This window comes from Lethenteron reissneri, chromosome 3, assembly GCF_015708825.2.
Source record: "Lethenteron reissneri isolate LAM-NWPU_2019-01 chromosome 3, ASM1570882v1, whole genome shotgun sequence".
In the NCBI taxonomy this organism is placed as follows: Eukaryota; Metazoa; Chordata; class Hyperoartia; order Petromyzontiformes; family Petromyzontidae; genus Lethenteron; species Lethenteron reissneri.
The window spans coordinates 14,595,306-14,622,523 of record NC_083781.1 but is presented as its reverse complement, the minus strand read 5'-3'; the positions used below and the strand labels follow the sequence as shown (position 1 = coordinate 14,622,523).

The window sequence follows — 27,218 nt, the reverse complement described above, 5'->3', positions numbered from 1 at the left end:
CAGTGATGGATGGTGATGTCACTGATCGATTAAAGGTATTGATTAATCTATCGACTGGCTGAATGGTGATTTATGTTAGACATTAGCGAAAGCAGCAAAAAAACACAAATATTTACGTTTCCAGTCCCCTTTGATTTCCCATATTCGGAGGTATCTTTACCTGAGTTTGAACGAAAAGGCAGCGCTTGAGGGGACAGTGTGTGTGCTTTCTCAAAAGCATTCCTACAATTGAAAGCTGCCTATGGCTTATTAATATTGATTAAATATACTTCACCAGCGATGATGTAATGCACAACAGAGCATAAATCCATAGGCAAAGCATTGTACAACTGGAAAAGACTGAAATTTTGAAAAATAAGCTTAAATTTGAATGTTTCCCCACTAGCAAATTATATAATAGGATTTATGACAGCCCTTTGTTATTCTTCTGCTGGGAAAAAGCATCTACAGTCTGTGTCGGTCATGACGGCTGGTTCGCTGCATTTCACCACCATATTCAGTGTGGGTTGGCGAAAGGTGGCCCAGGACTGGTTTAGATATCTCTCTTCACCATTTCCAGGAACCCAGGTTATCATGATAGGTTGAGTTGACCCCTGACGGGGATTTTAACTTGCCCCCTTCCAATTATGAGTCCAGCACTACGTTGAGTTGACCCCTAACCAGGACTTCAACTTGCGACCTTCCAAATTACGAGTCGAACACTCTCCCGATACACAATTTAAAACACCTTTAAATTTTTTGCTGATACAGAAACGTGTTAACTGAATGAATCTGAACGTGGCAGGTGCTGGAGTGCAGAGGCCTGAAGAGGTGATACCATGGCTCACTTGAAGGCAGAATCAGAACACGGGGCAGAAATTAGCACCGATGTGGTGGTGGTCGGAGCTGGCATCTCTGGCTTGACTGCCGCATACCGCCTGTTGCAGACGGACCCAGCACTTGGCGTGATCGTGCTCGAGGGGAAAGGTACACATTTGGAATGTGTGAATGTATGTTTAACTTCTTTCGCACCGTACATTGCCAACTGTTTAAAATGGAGGTGCAGGGTAAAGACAACAATTTAAACACAAAAAGCAGTTCTAAATAGGTGAGTTTTCAATCTAGATTTCAAAGTTAATAGCTCCAATGGCTTCCTAATATCGGAACGAAGTGTGCTCCAGAATGCCGAAGAAGGGAATCTGAATGAGTTTATGATTTATCGATTTTTCAAATATTGGCCTTTATTGCAGTCCAATTTTTTTTATTTGTGTCATATTTCCGTATTTAAATGTATTACAATTTAATGCCTTTCTTTGTTTACTTAATTTAATAATTGAAAATGTTGATCATTGAGTAAAAAAGAATACTTAAAGTTACGTTAGTAAAACAAGAATTTTACATGTTATATTTGAATAAATCTAAGTAAAAGTGACATGTCAAAGTAACGTCATACAATGGCAGTTTTGGTGCAATGTACACAACGTTTCTTTCAGTGACATCACTTTTTTGGATTAATCTGAGTAAAAATGGAAATTCGGATTATCCCAAAAAAAAATGTAAGACCTGGGTTCAGATTTTTCAGATTAAGCCATGAATCTGGAACACATCCCTAGTAAACATGCATTTTACAGTTGCAGATTCTCAAACATCAACTCTACAATCTTGGCATTTCCTGCAAACTCTGGTTGGTCCAAACCCTCCCATCCATCTACACCACCCCACTTGACTTGAGATGCAGGGCTCGGCTGCAGCTGAGCACAGGTTCAGGGATCCCCAGTAGTGGCTCCTCAATTCAATTATTTGAATTGGCAAGATGGAATAACTTGTGTGTGTATGTGCACTAGAAATATATGGCTTTGATGAGCCATGCGATGTCTCACCTTGAACATAGGACCCTTCAATGAGTGGGGCATGCCCCCCAGTTTTTCAAAATTACTGTGCCTCTTGGGCCATCAACTCCCATAGATGGGCGAGTGAGAAAATGGTCTAGAAATTTGGAATCCACCCTGGGGAATAACATTACATTTCTCTGTGTGTTTGAGTCCATGTGCCTCAGCATACGCGTGCCTGTGCATACATACTGGATGTGACTGGTGGTGGTGGTGAAGTGGGGAGCACTAGTGGCTCAGTTTTATTGCGCTCTACTGCGAATCTGGTTACCTGAGTTTGATTGCCGTTCACGGCCAACTCCAGTGATAGCGATGATCGAAATCGATTCTGGGCCTCCCCGAGGTCAACTGAGCGGTTTGTAAACATCGCCACTCAGGAGACAAATGCGGCCGGGGATGGTGCTGGTCACCCACCCCCTTGTGTGCTATGCCGGCCTTCAAAGGTGCTCGCCAAAAGCACTTGCCCCAACCGTTTGTTAAGGCTATACAGGGGATATTTGTCTTTATTTGTGTACATGTGAACACCAGAGCGGGTGGGAGGACGCACAATGGCAACTCGGCTGAAGTCTGCATCAGGGCAAGACACGTGGGACCTCGGCGGACAGTGGGTCGGCAGGTGAAGTCTGCACCACCTTCCCCACATGTTGCAAATATGGCACGGGATGCAAATAGACGTTAGCCTACTTGTTAAACAGCCTACTTGTTAAACAGTCTACTTGTTAAACAGCCTACTTGTTAAACAGCCTACTTGTTAAACAGCCTACTTGTTAAACAGCCTACTTGTTAAACCGCCTACGTGTTAAACAGCCTACGTGTTAAACAGCCTACGTCTTAAACAGCCTACGTCTTAAACAGCCTACGTCTTAAACAGCCTACTTGTTAAACAGCCTACGTGTTAAACAGCCTAAGTGTTAAACAGCCTACTTGTTAAACCGCCTACGTGTTAAACAGCCTACTTGTTAAACAGCCTACGTGTTAAACAGCCTACGTGTTAAACAGCCTACGTGTTAAACAGCCTACGTGTTAAACAGCCTACGTGTTAAACAGCCTACTTGTTAAACAGCCTACTTGTTAAACAGCCTACTTGTTAAACAGCCTACTTGTTAAACCGCCTACGTGTTAAACCGCCTACGTGTTAAACAGCCTAAGTGTTAAGTGTTAAATAGACGTTAGGTCGCAATAGAACCTGAGACTTGCTCCACGTGTCAAGAGTGCGCGTACGAGTTGGTGGGTGTGTCGTTAGTATGCCGTGTCCACTCGCAATAACTTGGTCGCAAAGTCTGAACCCGGTTCGGTTGTTATTGGCTAAAATTACTACTACTTTGTGCGAAATCAACAATGGTTCTATCGAGTAGACCCGTAATCACTCACATTAATATATATTCTTACACGATGCCATGCATTGAATTGTGCAAGAACATTTAAATTATTTGCAGTTCATGCAAACTTCGATTTGCCTGACACATTCTGGATATACGGTATTATCACAAAGCCTAGACGTGTTTATTCATTATTTAATAAGCATGTTTTTCTATTTAGACCTAATATTTCCCTCGCAGCCCCTTAACACAATGTATGTACGTACGTTGAACTTGTTTGGCACCTGCCTCTGGGTCCTCAGCACCCAACGGCATGTGATGGGTCTCCTCAAAGAGCTCGGCCTGGACGTGTACCCACAATACACCCACGGTACCAAGGTGTGTCAGCTGGGCGGCGCCAACGCCAAAATCGGCACCTACTCCTCCAGCATCCCCAGCCTGTCCCTGCCGGCACTCGTGGACCTGCAGCTCTTCATGTGGAAGGTACCCCGCTGGCTCGGTCCCCGCACACTTCTTTGTGAAGCTATAACGTTCGTGACATGACTCTGTCATGTGTTGTCTAGGCGAGGTCAAACACAGGCACCGTGATATGTATCTGGACACCAAGAAGTGAATCTTTTAAATGTCATGCAAAGTTACGTGTGTTAATTTATGCCGAGGAGGCATTCGCGTGTAGGAGTGAAGCGTTTGCTCACTGGCTGTTGCATTGTGCTGTGAACCTGGTGAGCCTGAGTTTGACTAATGGCCACTGCAAGCTCCAGTGATGAGTAATATCTGAAACAGTTCAGGCCTCCCCGGCCCTCTTCACCGGCGAGCACTAACCAACGTGGTGAAGTATGGTTAATTAAAACCCATGATCTACACGTCCTGGGGAGGTGTGATATATGCACTGGCGCTTACCACAGAAAAGTGGAATTTCAGTCACTTTCTCAACACCTACCTATCAGTTGTTTGAGTTTAAAGAGGTGGGGCCAGTAATTGTATTATTGCGGCATATCTCAGGGCTGCGAATGCATTTGACCACCTACCTAAGCAAAGAGACGCTTTGACCTTTGACTTTCACACATGTGATGCCCTCGCCACGGTAACGTGGAATGTAAACCCAACAGTTTAAGGCCGTCGTTGCAGATGATCACCGGCTCTACGCGCCGTTGAGCGGTGACACACTGACTTCACGGGGCTCTAAGACGTACCGAACAGACCACAGCTTTGTTTAATCTCACGAGAGGCAGATGTTTAAAAATACGGCTGGGCCTGTGACGTGCACGGGAGGGCAAGTGCACAGCAGCGGCTTTGCTGTGTGGAGGCTGCAGCTGTCAAGACACTATCGGTGCTTGCCATCTGTTTTCCAGCGCGGGTTCTTGAGCGTTGAGCACCCCCTGGTGATGAGAACCTCGTAACGCCCCCGCTGAGCGCACCCCACGCGCGTTAAATTTCCCCAACGGTCTCCACACGATGCTTGGGGAATTCTGCGAATTAACCACAGCGCTTGATTTAATCAACGCTGCCATTAAATTAAGCATCCTTCGTAAGGGGGGGGGGGGGGGGGGGTTCTGCAGCACATGAGGAACGTATAATTATTTACAGCCTTGCAACAGAGGAACATTACGCTCGCATGTCATTAAAGTGTCAGTGTTGTGCTTCTGAACAAGCTTTGATGGTTCTTCATTACACTTTCTGCCAATAAATGTAAATGTAAAATTAGAAGGCAACAAACATACCAAGCCAGTCAATGATCCTACTTCACCACTCTACTCAGTGGGAGTTGGCAAAGGCGGCGGGGCCATTTCCAATTCAGATGATTAAGTGCCATTGATGACAGCCCTGGCTGGGAATCGAACCTGGGTCGCCGGATTCATGCAGTGTGCTAGCCACTACATAACAGATCCATATCAGCGAAAGGATCACAAAATAATGCTCAAAATCAACGTGTTTGCCCACTCAATCGACAAGTGAGATGTTGCTCATTTCCAATGGTGTCCCTGATCCAGTGACTAAAATGTCACATTCCCATTGGAAAACTACCATGAACCTCCCATTGACTTGAACACACACCAGGATACGACTTAAAACAACTTAATCAGCAGCAGCTATTATCTATCCACTGCTGGATGTAGGCCTCCCCAAGACCAACGTCACCTCTCACAGTCTTATGATGTATCAAATAATCCATCACACCTGTACGCGAGATGATTTCACATTTCCATCTTCCCAGTGGGCATACTCTCTGATGTATTTCCTCCTTCGGCCACATACCTACTCTAATCACCCAGGGATGTCTGTCCTTAACGCTCGTGACGTCACTCCACATCGACCAGCCCCCCTCCTTAATATTCATGAGCAGGTGACGTCCTCCAAATGGACACCCCCCCCCCCCATTCATAATACTTAGTGGCTGACGTCACTCCACATGGGGGGCGGAGGCGCCTCCTCCCCCCTCCTCGGCGTCAACTTACAACCCTCACTACAAAGGCAGAACCCTCACGTCACGCGATCTCCGTCACGCTGTTGAGACATCAAAGTAAAAAGGACGTCGTGATGAACAAGGGATTATAACCTTAAAATGACATAGGTCTGTGTCACCGCGGCCCTTACAAATTGCACACGAATTGATGCGATGAGTATCACGTCGCGGTCTGCTTTTCGCTGGCAAGTTTCAGATTTACTGCAATTCACCCGTCCTTGGACGGGCTAAATGCTAGTAATATAATATTCATCTATAAATGTGAAGAATATTAAAAGCGCCCTTGGCAATGTCCACCCTGGAAACTGCAGATAGACCGGCTGTGCCAAACAGTGCCCGCAGCCAACCCAGCAGCATGCCCCCTGGCAGCCCAGCTTGACAGCATGACCATGGAGACATTCAAACAGCAAAACCTCTGGACCCAAGGTATGAGAGTATGAAGTGTCTACCTGTGTAGTGGGGAGCACAGGTGGTGTCTCATGCCATTCATCTCGGTGTTTTTTTCCATACCATCTGGAACTGTCCCATGACTTGCCAGCAATGCCCCTGACACTTCGCGTGGCTTCAAAGTGAGCCTAGTTTGGTACGATCTCTGTGGAGACAATATCACCACCACTTAGTGGTGAATGACAGTTGCTGTAAGCGTTTCCCCTCAGAATTGAACCAGATCAAAATGAGTGAAAACATTAACTTAAATACCTGTCTTTTTTGTGCAGTTGTGGCTAACTGGGCTTAGGCCATGAGAGCCAGTTTGTGGTGCCTGGGTTCACACCCAGGAGTTTAGCAGTGCTGGCTCATTGCTGCAACAATTGCTAACTCCTAGGGCAGCAAGCTCCAGGATTCAACTCAGAACCTCAGTCGTGGCCCAGTGACTCTAACACAGCCAAGCCATTAAAACAATATATATAACGAGACCGTATGTCTCCTTCATATATCTGTAAGCTAGTTGTAATTACTGGCGAAACGTTGTACTCAGATTGTAAATGTTGTGGCTTGGCTCTCCAATACACCAGTGTGCTGTACTAGTGACGAATTGGCACGTTCTGTTTACGTGACAGATATATGAAGGAGACCTAAAAATATATTGCCAACACAACCCATTGGCCAATTGGCTATGTGGGAAATACATTCCTTTCTTACGAGGAGAGACATTTTAATGAAATATTGTCTGCTTATCTTTTTACAGTATTCACATTCGCCACAATTACACCATTGATTATTTCAAGCCATTATAAGCTGGCTGGACTACCTTGCCACCCCTATTATTGTTACATAGAACTGCTACTACTAATAACCGCTTCTGCCGCCCCACGCAGCTGCTAAGGATGCAGTGGACGTGGCATGCAAGAACAACTTTGGGCTCGAGTGCTCACAGGTGTCGTGCCTCTACTACCTGAGCTACGCGGCCGCAGCCGGGGGATTCCTGCCTCTAATAGAGGCCTCGGTGGGGTCGGCACAGGAGTTCAAAGTCAAGGTACTCTTCACCGAAATATTCAACCAACTCCACAGCCATATTGCCGCCACCTTGTTTCATTTTTTTTTATTTAAAGCCAAACCTTTGTTATATGAAAATGCTGGTGGATAATGTTTGCGTGTATGTTGAACTTATTTTGCACCATACATAGCCAGCTGTGCTAATATTTATTTGGAAAGCCATTAGGCAATCGAATTTTACATGTGGAGGCACAAGAGATGTCCTGTATTAGGTAACACGCTGACTTGACATGTAAATAGACCGCAAAGCTTTATGGGAAAAATCCCACAATGTTTGATGGAAAATACCATACAAGTTCTGTTTTTAGCCAGACACTTTTTTGGCCCAAAGACCTGTAATCAGGTACTGGTCACATTGCAGCAGACTGAGCTGCCAAAGAAAATCAACATGTTCAAATACCTTTCTTTCTTTCTTTTGTGGAATATCTGCCAACTTTCACAGCTGAGATAAACATTTATCAGGAAAGACTGACAACTGTGAAGACTAGCGGAACGCCTGCTGCACCAGATGCTGAGCAGCTGGTGGATGGCATTGATTCGACACACACTTTGGCATGGGCAGGGGTCGGCAACCAGCAGCTCCAGAGCCGCATGCGGCTCTTTAAGGACTGTTTTGCGACGTTATTGATTAAGGACTACCTTCTCGTATTCACATGCACTGTAGCTCTTGAAATCGTTTTTTTACTGAATTGGAAAAAAATTACTTCTTGTTATTTTGGTTGCCGACCCCTGCCCATGGGAGTTTTCTGCGGCCGGGTTTATCGCGTGTCAACTCGGCTACTCTTACACTCTTTGGCATCCCCAACGTTTCTCGCCTCCAAACTCCAGACAATCCTTACCCATTCCTGAATATGGAGACCACTACAGCCCAACACTCCATTCTCACCGCTGACTCCCAAATCTGTTCAGGATCAATGTCAATAATGCACTCAATGTCTTTAAGATTCTCCAAGGACTTGCCCCTGTCTACCTCGCAAATAACTGAACTCCACTCCACGCACTCTCCACACCTGTAATGAAGGCTTCCCAATGAAGCCCCCTGTCAACTATTGCTCAATACTTTCACAAAAGAGATCAATCCACGTCTACCCTGCTGCCTCCAACCATTCCTGCTGCCGGCTCCCTGCACCAGTTCAAGTCCAGGCTGAAAACTTTCCTATTCTCCTCTGCCGACAACGACTGCCACTTCTCTGAATACAATGTCAATGTACAACGCGATTATGCTCCATTTCCCCCCGTGAAATGCATCACGCTATTTTACTTCCAGCGCCTTGAGAGGCTGTTGCATTTAGATGCTCTATAAATCCAGGCATTGTATTGGTTTGTAGGTGCAAGCCTCTTGTGAGCGTGTCTCATATTGGCTGCAAGGACATATCTGTGTACCGGATAAACTAAACTCTTTAAACTAAACTGTTTTCATTTTAGCATGTAAGGCCCACTGAGCTTGAAAGCTCTTTTTCAGAAGCAACCTGACCACAAATGATAGCACAACGAATTGGCTAATCACGTGGAAATGTACAGCAGTCAAATACTCTAAGCGAATGTTTCTAAATGTGGAGGGAAAAATCGGAGGACATCTGGAGAAGAATCCTTTGGACCACGGGGAGAATGTGGGGGTCGCTAGCCCCCGAAATCCCTCCCTCGATAATGCTAACGGCCGGGCTAGCATCATCAATCGCCCCCCCGCTGCTAAGCGAACCGCTGCTAAGTTCCTCACCCATGGTGCGGGAGCCGTCGCCCGAGGGTTCCACTCCACCGCGGGTCCGCGTAGCAGGCATGGTTAATTACGTACGCGCACACCCACACACACAGCTCTGTACGGCACTCACTCTTGCGCTTCTCTGCGCCGCGCTGGCCGCTCACGTTACAATCGCGCACCTGGGGTACGCCGATTACGCACGCCGCGAGCTTACGCACACACAGTACCACACGCGTTCCCACACGCAACCCGCGCGCTCAGCTCCGCGCAGCGCTCACTCACGTGGCGAACCACTGTGCACACAGCGCACCCACACGCTCACACTGCACGACAAGATCACGCGAGACCACGCTTCGCTATTAATGATTTATTATATGCCACCTGCGAATTGATGTTGAATCAGTGAGTCGACGAGGCTGGCCTATTCCACTAAACCTGTACCTATTCCCTATTTATCGGCTATGATTCTAATTCCCCTTCTTACTCACTGTTAAGTGTCCACGGCGGTCCGCTGATCCTTGTGTTAACCGCGTGCCTCGGTGCGTCGCACGGACGTCCGGGTCGCTGGCTCGAGCTGCGTCTGGTCGCCTGGCGCTGGAGTAAGAGAGCGATTTCCCCTCTGCGCTCCTCTATTTATCCTCCCTACCTCCCAAAGGGGATGCTGCGCTGAACAATGGGCTCGTGCACCCCAAGCCCGCGCACGGCAGTCCCCAGGCGCTGTTGATATGCTAATCAGTGTGCTGCGTGCAAGGCGTAAATCCTAATTACTCCCTTACCCTTCCTACCAATGGGGCTTGCGCGCTCAAGCGCAATTATCCCAACCCTCCATGACTATGCGCAACAGCCCCTGTGACCCCGCTATTCATGCTGTCCCGTGCCTCCCCTGCTTGCCCCGTCGACTCGTGGGGGTGTGTGTGGGGGGAAATGCGCCTCAACCGCGGTGGCCGAATGCCCCACGCCGCGACCACACCATATTAAGGCCGGCAGCAGCGCCGCGGTACCACGTAGCACGGGGGAGGTCATCCAATTCCCTGATCGCCGGAAACCGTGAGAATTAATCCCGATAAGGGTCTCTCGGATAAAAACCGGTCGATCAGGTAACCTTCCCTTCCAGCTCTATGGGGGGGGGGGGGGGGGGGATGCGTGCGGGTGTGTGCTTATGTGGGGCGGGTGATTGGGGGCAGTGCGGTGGGGGAAGCCGGGCGGCTCCCTGGCTCGGCAGAGCGGCCCCGTCGCTGTGGCACCACAAGAACGTGCAAACTCCAGATATACAGGCCTTGTCAGGGTCGGGATTGAACCAACGACCTATATACCAGGCAAGGTAGTTAACATTTTGCCGGATGTACTCATACACTGGATAACTCTTGACACAGCCTCCATTTAACATGGGGTTAGGGCTCAACTCTATACCAGACTGGATCTTACCACTCACGGAGCTTACATCAAGTAACAACCCATCAAAATGTGACAAATGACGGTGGAAATTTCTCACGATCAATGACACTGACAAATCAATACATTTGAGGCGTTGTATTTGATATAAATATATACAGAATATATTTGCCATGTACATTTCTATATTTCTGTCTTGCCCAGCACCAACTGAATCTGTTTTTTGTGCAAATTTGTATGATTCAACTAATTATTGTCTACATTCGCTTATTTAACTGAATAAATAATAAGCATGCAACGATGTATCAATTACAATTATCAATACAGTTTGATGTGTACACTCACGAAACATTAATTTAATCATGCGTGTGGGAATAATTTATTTACATTTATGCAATTGGTATGTTAATGTTACATTTAGGCTAATGGAGCGAGCAGAACTGCAGAAACGGGAAAAAAACGAGACAAAAACGAATTGATTCTTGAATTGGATCGTGACCCCAAATTGTGCCAACTAATGGAATCACCGAGATGGCTAGGGGAGGGGTGTGGGCGGCGAGAGTCATTACATGGCTACTGAACACACGAGTAATTAACTCGCTGTTGTGAATTAAAATGAAAAATTCATGTCTCTTGGCAAAACTTCAAGACCATCTTCTTATATACTGCATTATGCAAATATACACCATTCATCATGGACGCTACTCTGCATTTATGATGCGTTGCCCTTATTGGAATGGATAAGGCATCATCATACTTCAGATACGTTCTTTTCCGCAGCCATGAACATATTTCCCAAAACGATAAACAAACGTTAGGAAAAATGATACATTGATGCAATGAAACAGATGCTTACATTTGTCAAGCCATTCTTGACAACATAATTACATTACAGTAGTGGTTAGGGTAATATCTGCTTACTTACATGCCTTCAAGCTTGCTCTCAAAGACAGCGAGCCTCCTCTATGGCTTTGCTAATGTTGCTATAAGAGTCAGACCTATGCTTCCGCACAAATTAACGATTGCTTCTGACAAAGTGGCACTGGATGAGTCATCAGCACTGCAGTGTTGATGGCTGACAGCAACAAGCAGTGCGACACACATGAGACGAGTAATAAGTCATTCATTCATAGCGCTTCTAAGGCTCATGATGCATGCATCGAATAGCATGCGATTATCTTCAATTGCCCTAAATCTCACTCGAAGAATTTCCTTGGTCTTCATGGTCAGAACAAGCGAGATGGAATAGATGAGACAGTAAAATTGAGGCAGGATAGACAAGGTATGGATTGGCTAACCACGCAAGGATGCTGTGAATTGTCAACTCAATGTCACTATTTAAAATGTCTTTAATCAATCAGACCATAGCATCTCGAGTGACTACAGCGGTCACGTAATCCTGCTGCATGCAACACACACAAATCCTAAATAATCGATTCCCACGACACACGATTCGACGCGTGGAATATAAATGAAAGAATACATTTTTATTGATCTATTGTAACATTCATAGGATAAACAAGTAAATAATAAACATACGCGCAGACGATGCATATGAGACAATATAAGTGAGACAAAAATTGACTTTTTTTTTGTAATGACAATTAATGAAATCACAGTGGAAGTGAATCTCAACATGGTTGCTTCGACGTTGCCATTGTTCCGACATCGCCACAGCGATAGAGTTTTTTTTTTAATGTGCAAGAGCTAACCAAATTAAGCATTTAAGTTTATATTAGTTGTTGCACGGATGACCCCATTTAGCCAGTTGCATCTATTTTACAAGCGAGATCCGTGGTGCGTGAGCAGAGCAACACAACAAGGACAAGAACATCAGTCTACAGAGAATGAGTATCGGGTGTTACGCCAATGTGTTGTTAGATAGAGGCTTCCCCATGCAATTTGCCATGTTCCTTAGTGTGCGTTGGTGATTAAAATATATATGTATATGATATTCAAATATCAATCGCCACTGATGTTGGCTTTGGCTGGGAATCAAACTTCGTTTTCTGGGTTCATTGCGCAGTATTTCCTGAGTAATACAGGTCAAATATTCACTCTTTATCCAAGCAATCAAGCTTAGGGCCTATCAATTAAGTGGATATGTACGTATGTATTTCCACTCAAGACCAAGATCAATCTGCATATGCATCTCATTCTATAAAATGTATGTTTTTTTCAATAATGCACTTGCATTGAGTGAATGAAAAAAAAATCGAAACATTTATAATGGAGTACATTTCCGGCTTCTAAGTGAAACAACGCCAGTGAGGATATGCGAGGGCTGCCTGCAGATAAATTGAAGGCAGAGAATAAGGAATGACAGTGGCTGCTACATTATAAACCCGTCTACAAGAGGACTTCGGGCTTCCGAGTCTGGTCCGCTGCGTGTACCGGAAGTCACGTCTCTGTACGATGACGATGTGTGACCGGGGCCTTGTCTCGTGTGGCTTCCAGGCAGTGAAATTCATTGAAATCACACCTTAAGCGGCTTTTGGCTGGCCATCAAACAATGATGGTCACTTCATCGCGCAGCGCTTTCAGGTGTACTTCTGCGGCCGTCTGGAATGCGCTTCTGATATTAGGAAGCCACTGGAGCTATGCACTTTTAAATCTAAATTGAAAACTAATTTCTTTAGAACTGCTTTTTGTGTTTAGTTTGTTGTCCTTCCCCACACCTCCGATTAGCATGGTTGCCTACGTATGGTGCAAAGAAAGTTCAACATACATATGTAGTGTATTAATCTGTCGCCGGTCCCTTGTACGGGGCAAGAACGGATCCCCCGGGAACCCCAGGGACGACTTGAAGACGGCCCAACGGGCGCGATCTCTCCCAGAACGACGATGGAGGGGAAGAGGAAATGGGTGACGGTTGTCCCGTCGACCCTGGCCCGCCTGTGGGTGGCACCGCTGGTAACTCTATGGGCATCAGGGCCTGGGATCCTGCAGATGGAGGAACAGAGTCTCGCAGAGGTGCAAAACTCCGTGATCGTACATCCGGGCCCATCAGACACATCAAATACCCGGCTTTCAGATATTGGAGATGAAACGACCTCATAAGGTGGAACATATGCACATACCAACGCCTACGACCAACCTGGATCCGTACACACTGCGGCCTCCTAACCTCAATCACCTCCACCGGGCCCTGCCATAGCCTATACAAATTAGGAGCCATGCCCACTGGCACCTGGGGGCAATGCAGCCATGCCCTCTCCCCAACTTTCCACGGTTTTCCCGATTCTTTAAGTGCCGCCAGTTGCTCATTCGCGGCTTGCCACTTGGCTGAATTTCCACTCGACGCCTTCTCCTCTGTCGTCAATCGTTTAAGGGTGAGGCTCATAAGTCCCGGCACAACGACACTCTTCTTACGTGGTTCAATATTTAACTGGGCTTCCATGGGAGGGTCATTCCCCCCCCCCCGTACCTCAAAAAGAATGGGGAGAATCCGGTAGAGGCATGAGGGGCCATCCTGTAAGCTGCAAGAACACCCGGAACGTGCAGGTCCCAATTGGACTGTGCCTCGTTAACCTGTTGGCACAGCATGGACGTAAGAATCCTGTGTAGGAGCTCTACCATTCCATCTGTCTGGGGATGGTAGGGCAAAGTCCGAATTTTATTTGTACAAAATAAATCGCATACCTCCTGCAACAATTTCGACGAAAAAATTTCGACCTTGGTCCTAAGGAGACGTTTCGGGCTCCCCTTATCTCGCACATAACCATACAAAAACGCGTCCGTAATGAACGCCGCCGATTTATCCATCAGGGGCCATGCCACCGGCTACCACGATAGGTATGCTACCCCTACCAGCAAAAATGTATTATCCCCCTCGAAGTGGTGGAAAATGGCCCCAGGATGTCGAGGGCAACGAGCTCGTTTACACGGGACACCCCAATAGACAGCGGTGGTTGGGCCAGCCTCGGCGGGGGCTTTCGACGAGCACATTCCACACAGCCCTTCAATACATTGTGGACGTCTTCTGACATTCTGGGCCAAAAGAAGTCGCGCTTCAAAGTAGATAATATTTTCTGGACCCCTAGGTGCATCGATTGCACATGGACAGCTCACGTTACTCTACCCCACAGAGCAGTTGGCACAACAATACAGTACCGCTGTACCTCCGTATCCCATTGCATACTTAGCCCATCTCGGAAGACCACGGGGGACACATCCCCCTGGACCCTTCCTACCGTTCGTCACATCAACGCGGCACCGTATTTTCCATAAGGAGGCGTCCTCCACCTGAAGGCGCCCCCACTCCTCGTGTGCAAGGCCAATAGTATTATCATACGCCACCTTCTCTACGGGTGGCGGAGCGTCCACCGACGCTACAACGGCACACGGTTCTCCCGCAACCAATGGATCCATCCACAAGTCATCCGACACCACTTCCCGTTCAACCCTGGCCACGACCCGAGTGGCCTCATCATCGGTCTCTACACAACACGCAGTCATCGCGTGAGCCAAAACCGTACCCGCCTGTATAACCGAAGTACCCGGTCCAGCATTCAACACCTGAAGGAAGGGCTCCTTGATCTCCCCTCACGATCGTCTGTGCCACGATTAAAGCAAAACCACGAACCGCTCTATTCGAAGGGGTTAAAAGAACCCCACCCTCAGTAATTTCTTGATCGAGCCGCTTCCGCAGCCGCAAGGGTACAAGCATCTGTGCACCCGGGGGAATCCGAACAGTTTCAAGCACCAGGGCCTGAACCACAGCGTTAGCCATATGCAACCTAGAAGGGGACATCAAAAATCCCAACCGATGCCCCGATGGTAACTCAACACACCCCTAGTCAATTAAAAGCTTGAGGGGCATCCTCCTCAAAAATCAATCCCCAATAAACAAGGCATCGCGAATGAACTTGAAACTAACACCGGGCCCGTCCTTTCACAATCCCCAATCCGTATTGACGCAACAATTTTGTCCACAATACCTAAGCTCCCGCCATTAGCGGCGACACATGGACTACCCACAGGACCATGGCAACCCACCATCAAATAAACTCTGAAATAATGGTGGCGGATGCCCCTGTATCTATGAGCACCCGCACCTCAACACTCTGCACAAACCCCCTTACCGTGGACGATCCCGCTCCCGCCGCCATGACCCGGTGTGCCAGTACGTCCCACTGCCCAGACCCCCGTGGCCAATTATCACGTGCTAATGTATAATTCCCACACCCCATATCAATATGAGGGCTAATGGCATGCGCACCCGACACAAACTGCGACGAAGATGCATGCGGTGACTGTGTCGGCCGGGTGTGTGATACATCACGACCGTTGAGCCCGGAGCAGCAGATGTTGGCAGGGAGGAGGATGGCAAAGGCGGGAAGAACTGCCCCGGATCAGCGCGGCATCCCTTAGAGATATGGCCTGCAGAAAAAAATGACGGGGGGCTCTCCATGGCAGAGGGTAGAACCCGTTCCACTGGTCCCACCGTCGTTCTGCACCGACCCTCCCGCGCAGACACCAAGATATTGAAGCGCAGACCCGACAGGGCTCTTGGTACCCCTGGTCGCCCTCCCCTCCCAGGAATCCTGCACAGCCCGCCACCCCGACTCACCGTTGCAGGTTGCAGTGGGCCTGGATACACCGGGCCACCTTAATTGAAACAGATCGTCCTCCTCCGTGGCCGGTAGACAAACGTTCATTTCTCGGGCCAACGACAACAATTTCTCCAACACCAAAGAGTCCAGCCCTTCTCGCTCCATCTTTGGGTATGCAGCCTGTGCCAGCGACATCAAGGCTCTGAGGAAGGCGAGGGGTGTCTCTGCCTGGCATTGGACGGGGGATCAAAGATCACCGCCATCTGAGCGTAAGCATGCTGCAGCATCGCCTTATCTGTCGAAAGAATGGCGTAGAACACTGCCAAGGCGTCGTCGTCCAGGGTGGTAGGCAGAGCCCACAGCGCCTCCATGTCGGACCACCTCGCCAGCTCATGAGTAGCGGCAAAGTGCCGCTTGAAGGCCTCCAAGTCAACCCCCGCAGCTGAACATTATTTCAGGAATAGCAACCGCTGTGTGAGGGGAGGCACCCCCGAATGAGATGCCGTCGAATGTTTAAATTCGGCAGGTCCCAACATCCGCCTGCTTGACACAGTGGTGGCCAAACATGGCACGCCACACCCAACTGCAGCCTCTTCCTCGACCAGTCGCTCAACCAGTGCTCCCACTTTGGAGAGCAGGTCCGTAACGCGCACACTGCGCACACGCCGCCCTTCCTTAGTCGGCGGCAACACGGAGTCGTCACTCCTCGCACGCTGCCCCGCCGGAATAGCCTCTTTGGGAACCCTCACCGTGGTTCCGGTTGCCGGGGCTGTCCGGGAACCTCCCTCACCACCTGAGAACCCGACGGTAGGAGCCTTTCTTTTTGCCTTCATCGACATCTATTCCCCTTATCGCCAGAGTTGAAGGGGAAAAAAAAACAAAAAATCCCTAACAACCCAACCAAAAAGTTTTTTTTCATGATCACTCCTGACACCAAACGTAGTGTATCAATCTGGACACACTAAAAGTTGGAGGCACATCCTTTTTTCCGTTCCATATAGTCACAGGGGATATCTACCCACGCTCCGTACGCTACCCGAACAGCGATGCTGAGGATGTGAAGACGAGGACGATGGCAGCACGAGTTCCATTCCCAGACAACAGCAGCCCCAACTGAGTGTCAGAGCCTCCCTTTTATCCTCCCCAGCATGGCCTGGCTCTGCCCTCAGCCACGCCCCCTCTGGATCCCACCAGAAGGTTCCAGGCTCTGCCCATGTGTCTCACTGGCAGACCGGGCTACGATACCCATAGTCCTCCTCTCTTCGAGCATCCCATGCCACGCACTCTAGTGACTCATTCTATGTCACTACACATGCATAAAGATGTGCTTATTTTTATGGGATTTTTCTATTTCATGAGGAATTTATTTTGGGGTTGGATCTGATTGGTCCGAGTGCCTGCGTGCGTCTGTGTGTTTTGTACAGCACCTTGTGACCTCCGGGTGAGAGGTGCTTTCGAAGTGTCAATCATGATTTTATATTATTATTCTGTTACAACTTCAGTCATGCCATCCTCTGCATGGTCTTAAGTCAGGCCTGAGAAGATGTGTATTTTATAAGTATTTTTTTTAAATGAGCATTTGGAGATTGAAGTATGATTAATATTTCAGCGTGGTATGATGATGTATGATGTCGAACCTGCTTGTAAGGCTTATACAAACGAATGCGTGATAAATGTTTGAATGCTGCGTGGATGTGGTGTGATAATGTGTGATATATTCTGTCGTCATATTATAAGGCTTATGAGAAGATGAAGTGTGGTAAACGGTTAACGCTTAATGTTACATTTTTGAGTGGAGAATTATGATGGCTTATTGAAGTGGTTTTTAGATTGGAAGAGCAATATGAATGCATGTTTTGTCATCATAACTTTTGGAGGGACACAACTGAACATTTGTTTATTTAAGTTCTGTTCCAACAATTATTTGCTTTTGTTCGGCAAACTTGTTGTATCGCATGCACCCGCTACGCCGGTAGCGGGTGCATGCGATGCAGAGAAAAAGGGATCTCTGTGTGTTTGTGTTCGTGGGAGCAGGGTGGAGCTTTTCAGCTGTCCAGTCTGCTTGCCAAGAGGATTGGTCACAGCAAGATCATCCTTGGGGATGCAGTGACTCACATCACGCAGGTAAATGTCGCACCCCTTCCCAAGAGCTCGACTCGTTTCCCTGCTGAAATGAGCAATCAGGCGGGCTCATTTATGTTGGCACCCTTGAACCATTGGTGGAAATTCCACATTCCCAAGACTTGGATCATTATATCCATAGACTGACCACTCCTGACTTCCAACAAAGTGGTACTTGTTTTTTTTTATCAACCTCAGAGAGGTGATGGGCTAAGTCGACCAGGGATTCAACTGATAGTTTTCGATTGAGTCAGGCGCTCAAAGCACAAAGACACCTGGCACACTATCTCTTATGTGCATGACATAAAATTCGCGAGGCCAACACAATCATACTCATTAAAGTAAATTTATTAACCATGACTCACGTTCAGGATGTCGTTGCTTAGGGTGTTTGGCCATTTATTTTTGGATCATTTTGTGCGTGGAAAGAACTGAAATACCAAGAAGAAGAAAATACTCACGCAATACGAGTGGAGAACACACTCAGTGCATCCTGATAGGTCAGTGACCTACTTGCTGGACTGCCTTCATACAGGCACCTCACTGCCCCGGCAGACAGGTGCCTCATGCACTTGACGATCAAAGTGCGATTCTCCAGCCCCACCTCCCTCTCCGCTATATTAATTACGCGATAATAACAGGAGAAACAAAACGCACGCTAAATTCGTTATCATTAATCATGATTAGCATTAATCTTGTGATCGCAAATACTTGCCTTGCGCATTTCACAGTAAGCCAGATTATAATCAATAAGCCAGGCTTTTATACGACAGACAGAGCACACTACGAGGAGCCTACACTTGACTCGTTTTTGTCGATATGCCAAGATCTTTAGCGTGAGAGAAACGGGCACATGGGAGAAGTGCTCAGTGATAATATTAATTCCTCTCTCAAGGCCAATTATTTTAAAACTGTGGCTGAGCCTGACCAGAAATAGACCCCATCGCGCACACTGCCTGGCATTTGTTTTGTATTGTTATTTTTCAATGTAACAAGAGCCTGGTACAAGGCACAGGCAGGGGGTACAAAAACTCCCCAAGCTAAAGCCCCAATTCAGTGCTCCTGGGTCCAAAGATGGGAATGAGATTGGGCTCCCTGCCGAACACACTTGGGGACTACGAGCGGGAGTGGCCGGTTTTTATTTGGGGAGGGGAAGATAAAGGAAGAGGGGCAAAGGTAGCGGAGCCTACGCACGCCAAGTGAAGTTATCGTCAGCAAAAGTTCCACGGGCCAGTGATTAACTCCTGTCTATGCCCAGAGGGGGGAGGGGTGGTACCCCAAGCGCCCGTCACCTCCCGCGACCTCCCTGCAAGCGCACCTCACGATTAGGCCTCGGCAAGGTAAAGTAATGTACCCTTTTACCCGGTAAAAGGGTAAAGGTGTCGACCATGCCAAGGGGTAAGGTAAAGGGTAACAGGGTAAAGGTAGCGCGGAGTTCTCAAACTGATCAAGTCGACCAACGCTGAACTGCGCAAGGCGCTCGTCAATATCAGGCACAGCAAGGTCGTTCGGCAGTCGTACTGCCACGAGGCTGAGATCGCCAAGCTCGCCAGCAAGGAGCCGACGCACCAGGACTCCCCGACCAGGTGGAATTCGACGTTTGACATGGGCGACGACGCCATCAAGAAGCGTGTCCCATTGGACATTATCATGGCGCGCTTCCAGGATGTGATCGGCGTCGGTGCTTTCTCTGAACTGCAGTAGGCAAACATCGAGAGCGTGACAGCGTTCCTGCGAATGCCGGGCCAGATCATGACCTCGTTGTCGGCGGACCACAAGTCGACATTGGATCTCGTGCCGGTGATGATGGAGCACCTCATCCGTCATTGCGATCGTGGTGAAGCCGCTCTTAGAGCGATCGATGAGTCCTTGACCGCGACAGGGATGAAGGCCGAGCTGGTGCAGTACCGCGACTTCCTGGTTCAGAAACTCGCCATTGTGGCATCCTACTTGAATCCACAGCTGCCGAAAACGACAGACCAAGACGAGCTGGCTACACTGAAGGTCACGATCCATTCTGTCCTGCAGCATCGCTACTCGGACGTGCTCGCGATCCCGACTTTGGCAGTCGCTGCCCATATGCAGGAAGGGTCGTTGTTCAGCACCCTGTTCAGCAACGTCGGCAACTTCATTGACGACGGCGATGACGTCGATCGTTTTCTGAGCATGGGCGTCACGACCGCCAGCGCCTTCATCGACGTAATGCAGTGGTGGTTTCTCTGCAAAGAGCTGCTCCCTGCCCACTACAAGATGGCCTGCGACTACTTGGGAGCGCCGGCAACGTCAACTCCCTGCGAATGCGCTAATAGCGGAGCCGGGCGGTGGTTCACTGAGCCGGGCGAGAGTTCACGTGCGTTCGCCAGTCGCTATCATCGACGCTCTTCATCAAGTCCATGTGCTTGCGCTCGTGGATCACGGCCGGCTGCCTGAAGGTCCCCGTCTAACTGGGCCAGAGCGGCTCAAGATCTTATTGCCCGTAATTCGTTTGAGCACGACGGCAATGACGAACTTGATCGGGTTGTTGATGAGATCGTCATCGACCAAGACGACTGGGACGAGGAGATTATGGAGCCTCAACGCCCGATTCGAGAGTATTCTATACGAATTTACCTGTTATAAACCTTTTTCATGTGTAGTATCCCAGTAATTACCCTGTAATCGGGTAATTTGTATGGGGTAAGGTAGGAAGGGTAAAGGGAGACTCGTTTTTACCTTTTACCTTACCTTGCCGCGGACTACTCACGATAGGCTCCGTGGGAACAGGGACCGCCTCTGGCTTCAAACTCCCGCTCCCTGCCTTTAAGCTTGTGGCTTTGAATGTTCCGTTTCCACAAAGACTAAAAGGGTGCCATGCCACAGCTTCCACAAGAGAGGCCCACGATCTCTACAATTTGCCAGAATGGCCTACCCAGCCACAATGTGTGCTGGAATCACTGCCTGGCATGTTAACGGCTCGACGTGCCGCGTATCACCAGCGCTGGCTGCACGGCCACTCCTCGCTGTGTAAACCCCACACCAGGTGGCAGTGCTTACTGCCGCATTGAACACCCGCTGGTTCAAAAGCGTATTCCTGAAATCGAGTCTCGATTTAAAAACATCAATTCGTTTTCACGTTAATTTAACACACAGAAATTAGGTGGTTTGTAGGATTTTGTTGAAAATTGGTGAACGTTAATAGCCGGGGTGTGGAGGATGTGTTAGGCGTTAATTGTCCAAACGACACTCATTGCAGTATTTGATGATAAACATGAATACCTGTGGGGATAGTGTACTAGTGGTGCATGCATTGTGCTATGAACCGGGGGACTTGAGTTTGATTCTTGGCCACAGCTGACATCAGTGGACAGTGATATGAGCTAACCCCTGGCACCCCCTACACACCAACTTGGACTAATCTGTGAAGTCAAGTATGGCCAAACAACTCCCATTGAATTGAAACGCAATGCCAATTGTGTGAATTCATAGAATGGTGATGGTGGTGCATTGTTACATGGCTCAGTTATGCATCAGAAATGTTTATAGTGCAATCAAGAGTTTCATTTATATAACTGTGGGAGAGCCCATTGAGGACAATGCCTCTGTTTCGATAGAGAGATGAGGATTAAAGCAATGATGTAGAGTGAATAAGTCGTCTCATTGCAAAACAATGTAGCAAAGTTTTGGCAGAGGTCTTTGAGTAATTTTGCACCAAACCGAGCTATGCCTTTATCAAAATTAGAACACACAAACTCTTGTCTCAACCTAACATCAAAACCAACTAATTTGCAACAAACCGATCTGCATTCTCCCTATATGGCTATGTACGGTGCGAAAGAAGTGCAACATACATACAATTAATGACAAATGCGACTGCCCGATGTGTATGGGACACAGACGGACGATGGCGTTGAGTTGCGGACTGGGTCCCATCGCAAGCTGAGCTGCCAGAGAGTAATCGTCACGTGCCCCACGCACCTTGCCGGTAAGTGGCGCGACTGCTGAGCGACGGCAAATTCACACGAGCGCAAGAACATATCAGGGCGACCGACATCCGTCTCTCTGTCCGTCTGGTGACAGTTCACATGTTTATTAAAACTACAAATGCCCCATACCCATCGCAGTGAAACTTACCGCACAGCTTATTCATTGCATTGCCCAGCTCTGTGTGGATTTTTGGCAATATTGGCAACAAAATGCCTTTAAAAAAAGGTGTTCGATTTTCAGAAAGGAGATAATTACCTCATGCCGGTAACCAGCGTGACGAGCACACGAGCGTTAGAACGCAAGCGCGTGGTTGTAAGCTCGTGCCTAATGCGCGCGCATGTTTATGTGTGTACTCGCATATTTCTTTGTATAGTCGAATGCATTAACAACCAACACAGAGGTGCCTTTAATGCACCGGCTTGCCTGCTTCTTTATTACTCTGCCCAGTGACTGGGGTATACTCTTAAGGGAAATACAAATGTCCTTTTTCAAACCATGCCAATATATAATATAAAAAAGATAGTACCAGAATTGTACTTTATGTATGTGTAGGGGTGTTAGAGAGAGGGCCCGTTATGCATGGCAGTCTATGGGAAACAAACACAGTGGGCGGGGCTACGTGTGTGCACGGGGAGATGCCCTCGGCGACGTCCGAGCCAGACACCCTGGGGGGGGCTGGTTCGGCGTTACGATCCCCCGGGGCCCCACCCCTCAGGGAGGGGTTGGGTATAAAAGGGGATGTTATAGGGGCTCGAGTCAGTTATGTTATAAGTTAACCCAGAAGACTGAAGACGTCTTAGATAGAGCCCTGGACTCCCCTCGTTCGATGTCCTTATCAGGGCCGAACAGGACTGAGCCAGCGGCGTGGTCCCGAGAGCCAGAGCCGGTGCTCTTCTAAGAGCTGGTCTGGGACTCCGGGTACCGGGCCCGACTTACCAGTGTCGGGCCAAGTAGCCTCCCCTAGCCAAATAGTGGAGGACTGTGAGGCAGGCTAGGACTAGCTAGGAAGTGTATCTGTAGCTAGTCGGGTGAGGGGGCCGTTACCCCCTCCAGTGCTGTATGTCACAAACCGAGTTGTGTTAAATAAATAATACGTGTGCCTCCACCTCGGCGTCAAGTGTCTTCACCGGTACTTCATATGTAAAGAAACTGTACATGTATATTGAATATGTGTGCATACCTGGGAAATAGTCACCCATATCAGAAATGTAGCATTATAGGCACCGCACTGGTGTCACATGACCCTCTCCTCAAGAGGCGACCGAGTACGGTGCTGGCCAGGGCTGCGTGCATTTTCGAGGAGATTGTTAAAGGGGCCGTCCATAAATGACGTCACGCGATTTGGGACGATTTTTGACCCCCCCCCCCCCTTCGTCACACGGCGTCACAAAAGTCTGACCCCCCTTCAAATATGACGTCACAAAGCTCTGCCTTTAAATTATTATCATTGTAGTGCGTATTTAATTTGGCGCTGCACTCTGATGTTGTAGGAGAAAACATTTATTAAAACGTCTATTTAATTAAGTAGAACGTGTTGTCTATATTTAAAGTTGCGCGTTGTGATGTGACGTCACATTTCTCACCCCCCCCCCCCCTCGTCACACATCGTCACAAATGTCTGACCCCCCCCCCCCTCTAGGTGCGTGACGTCATTTATGGGCGGCCCCAAAGGGTTAAATCGGTGTGTTGATCAAATAATCGGTGGGAGGCATGTAGGGGCTTTTAAGTCAATTATTCTCTCTGTAATTTACTATATTTTTTGTAGGGTACATATAAATGGATCACCCTCGTAATTTAATTTCTCAGTAAAATGAAAACCGTTTTGTAGAAGCCAAAAGTAGTAGTCCCATAAACTTACTGGTTCCTGCCATGAGAATGTGGAATTATCAGCACTGACAAAGTGCAAGCAATGAACATTGTCAGCTCCCCTTTGTTGATACGAGCAGGGAAAAGATATTGGCTTGACCTTTAAACACCTACGCTATGTAAATAGCACACTCAAGGGCACCAAACACGCTCTGAGCACCGACATATGAATAGTATGTGTCACTCTGTGGGCACGTGAGTGTATGTATGTTTGCAAATGCATGTGGGCACGTGTGTGTACAAATCTGTGCGTCTGGGTATGTGCACCGGTGCATGTGTATATGCACGTGCGGCACGTGTGTGCACGTGTGTGTATATGTGTGTTGTGTGTGTATGTGTATTGTGTGTACACGTGTGTATGTGTGTATGTGTGTTGTGTGTGCACGTGTGTATGTGTGTGTATGTGTGTTGTGTGTGCACGTGTGTATGTGTGTGTACGTGTGTGTATGTGTGTTGTGTGTGCACGTGTTTGTGTGTGTATGTGTGTGTATGTGTGTTATGTGTGCACGTGTGTGTGTGTGTGTATGTGTGTGTATGTGTGTTGTGTGTGCACGTGTGTGTGTGTGTGGTGTGTGGGGAGTGGCAGTACAGCAGCGTGAGTCGTTGCCTGTGATATGATCCTGGCGGCCAGAATTTCACTTCCGACTCACAGCCAACATCAGTAGCAAATATCTGAACCGGTCCTGTCGTGGGCCTTCCCTAAGTCGACTCAGCCTCAAATAATTACTGGGTGGTGTGTGTATTGTTTTAGTAATTTCTAGAAAGGTTTAGTTTAGCCCGATTTTTTGATGTAGTATAGAGTTATACTTAAAATTTTAATCTATATTGTATTATGATTGTTATTTGGATCTAACATCAAAATGGGATTTTTTTGCACATTTTTGTACGCAGCATAAACAAATGGTGCTTTTTCTGGAAGATTTTATTGTTTTCTAGGGGATGTTTCAATTTGCGTACAGTACATTTTAAATGTATCTTGTAATTGTATTGTTTGTTGCAGTTTCACCCGAATCAAGAGTCGAATGGCTCACAGGGTTATTCCAAATAAATGAAACTGAAACTGTGTAAAAATCAGCACTGGGGAGATGAAATCGGTCAGGCGTGGTGCTGGCCCCACCACCCCCTTTGTGCGCGATAGCAGCGTCAAGAGGTTGTCACTAACAGCGGTCAACACCAGTGACGATTATCTGAACCGGTCCTGATCCTCCCCTAAGTCGACTCAGCCTCAAATGAGTACCTGGTGTGGTGTAAACATCGCCACTCAGGAGACAAAGACGGCCGTGCGAGGTGCTGGCCACCCACCCCCTCGTGTGCCGTGCCGGCCATCATAGGTGCTCGCTAAAAGCACCTGCCACAAAGTCTGTTAAGGCTTTATGGGGGATCTTTGTCTTCTCTATGCGTGTGCACATTTACCACCCTCCCAGCTAAGATCCACTATGAGCCAGCACTTCCTGCGGACAGGGAGCGTCTCACACAGAATATGCCCGTGGGACATCTCATCAAGTTCATAGTCACCTACCCAACGGTGAGACAGAGATGATGCGCTGCCATTACAGCAGAGCGCGGCTGCACATCCACAGGGCGCCTGTGGCCCGCAGCCAGCAAAGATGTTTATGACTTAATGGCCGTCGCTTTGCAGCGTAGTCCATAAATCAAAACCTCGTTAAAGGAAGACATTTTTATTGCGGGTTGGTTAAGTGGCTTGCATTCGAGTATTTTCTTACCGAAAATTGGATTGGAGAAATAAAGGCATGAACATAAATGGAGAAAATATTAACAACCATTTCATGTTCTGATATGCCACGGTCATTATAACTGCCAATGAAATTAATTTCAGCAAATACCTTAAGATCTACACTATGGGGACCTCATTTGCCAGTAAAAATATGATAATTGGTTCTTTACCCTTCTATCTGGCAACAAAACTGACACCTTTTTGCAAGGAGTCATGTTTGCATAGACCGCAATACCTGCAGTCATAAATACAAACAAAAGACATAACTCTGATAATGTGCACTGTCCTTGAAGTTGATTGGTCCACACCCGAGACAGCTTTCCTTCGAGCCTAGTCTCATATGGGTTGGACCAGATGACGCCAAAAGGCGCCTTTTGGCGTCATCTGGTCCAACCCATATGAGACTAGGCTCGAAGGAAAGCTGTCTCGGGTGTGGACCAATCAACTTCAAGGACAGTGCACATTATCAGAGTTATGTCTTTTGTTTGTATTTATGACTGCAGGTATTGCGGTCTATGCAAACATGACTCCTTGCAAAAAGGTGTCAGTTTTGTTGCCAGATAGAAGGGTAAAGAACCAATTATCATACCTTAAGATGTTAATAAAGATGGCAAATGTGGGCCCATGGTGAATCTGAGAAAAACGAAGGTGATGCTCAAAATACATTTTGTAAAACAAATGAATGTTTTTTTCGTAGGACACAATTGGAAAACGCACCAGGGGTTGCATATAGCTGAGTGAAGCGTTGAAGGTGGACTGCAATCAAAATGATTTTCAAAATTGATCATGAAACATACCAATGTGCCCAAAGAGGAAGGTTTGCAATCAGTGCATATCACCTGCTATAAACATATGGATTGGCAACATGGACACTGACAGAGAAAATGGAAAAATAAGCTCTGAAAGCAGGATGTGCTGGGACAGAGCTCTGCGCACTTTGGAGATTGTTTTTCCACATATGCACGGAATGACACTGACAGACATAAAGGGAAATACATCGAGAACGAATGCACTTTAGAGACATCATATTAACTGTTGAGAAAAGTGGACTTGGACAGGAGAAAGTGCTTGAATGGATCGTGGCTAATAGTCAAAACTGACGACATGAATGGCTGACAAAGGAGGGGACATCAGAATCAGAATATTTATTTACACTGGAGTAATCTGATGAGCTATAACGCTCTTGTTCACTGTTCAAAACGTTACAACAACAAACAATATAAAATACGATAGGAGTGCAAAGTTTTGGAAAGGCAAACAAATCACTTTTAAAATATATACAAATACAACTAAACTATGTTTATCTTACCAGGTAAGGCCCACTGACCTAATGGATTATTTTTCAGGAACAACCTGGCCACAAATGTTAGATCAACGAAGTGGCTTATCATGTGGAAAATTATAGCAAAATAATCTCAACGCATGGAGATAGAACCATGAGATCAGCTCACCTGCAGGACTTAGATGAAATGTTGCGTCAGGTGACTGTGGGGGATGACGACAATGGGGGAGGCCTTCATTTGGCAGTAGAGAGATCGTGACTGAAGGAGGACAGAGGGGGATATTGCTACAGATATGTTGTGCTATGTCCCCACAACCCCTGGGAAGTGAGCTGGCCCAGTTCATAAACTGAGAAAGTGGGCCTTACTGGGCTGACCTGACTTGGGTGTGGGGCCTTCTAGCACATTTATGAAAGCTCCCAGAACAGACGGAACATCACGAGGTCATCGCAGGAAAAGAGG

At 47.6% G+C, this 27,218-nt stretch overlaps 1 protein-coding gene across 1 annotated transcript in view; it reads left to right on the top strand.

Moving 5' to 3' along the window:
- LOC133347289 (probable flavin-containing monoamine oxidase A) overlaps positions 1-27,218 on the top strand; it is a 44,567-nt gene that overhangs the window by 4,055 nt on the left and 13,294 nt on the right. Inside the window, exons 2-9 of the mRNA XM_061559430.1 lie at positions 785-966; positions 2,397-2,484; positions 3,490-3,670; positions 5,963-6,077; positions 6,968-7,125; positions 17,826-17,915; positions 21,786-21,873; positions 25,166-25,266. Coding sequence (XP_061415414.1) covers positions 819-966; positions 2,397-2,484; positions 3,490-3,670; positions 5,963-6,077; positions 6,968-7,125; positions 17,826-17,915; positions 21,786-21,873; positions 25,166-25,266 — 969 coding nt within the window. The 5' untranslated portion in view covers positions 785-818. The remainder of the gene's footprint in view (positions 1-784; positions 967-2,396; positions 2,485-3,489; positions 3,671-5,962; positions 6,078-6,967; positions 7,126-17,825; positions 17,916-21,785; positions 21,874-25,165; positions 25,267-27,218) is intronic.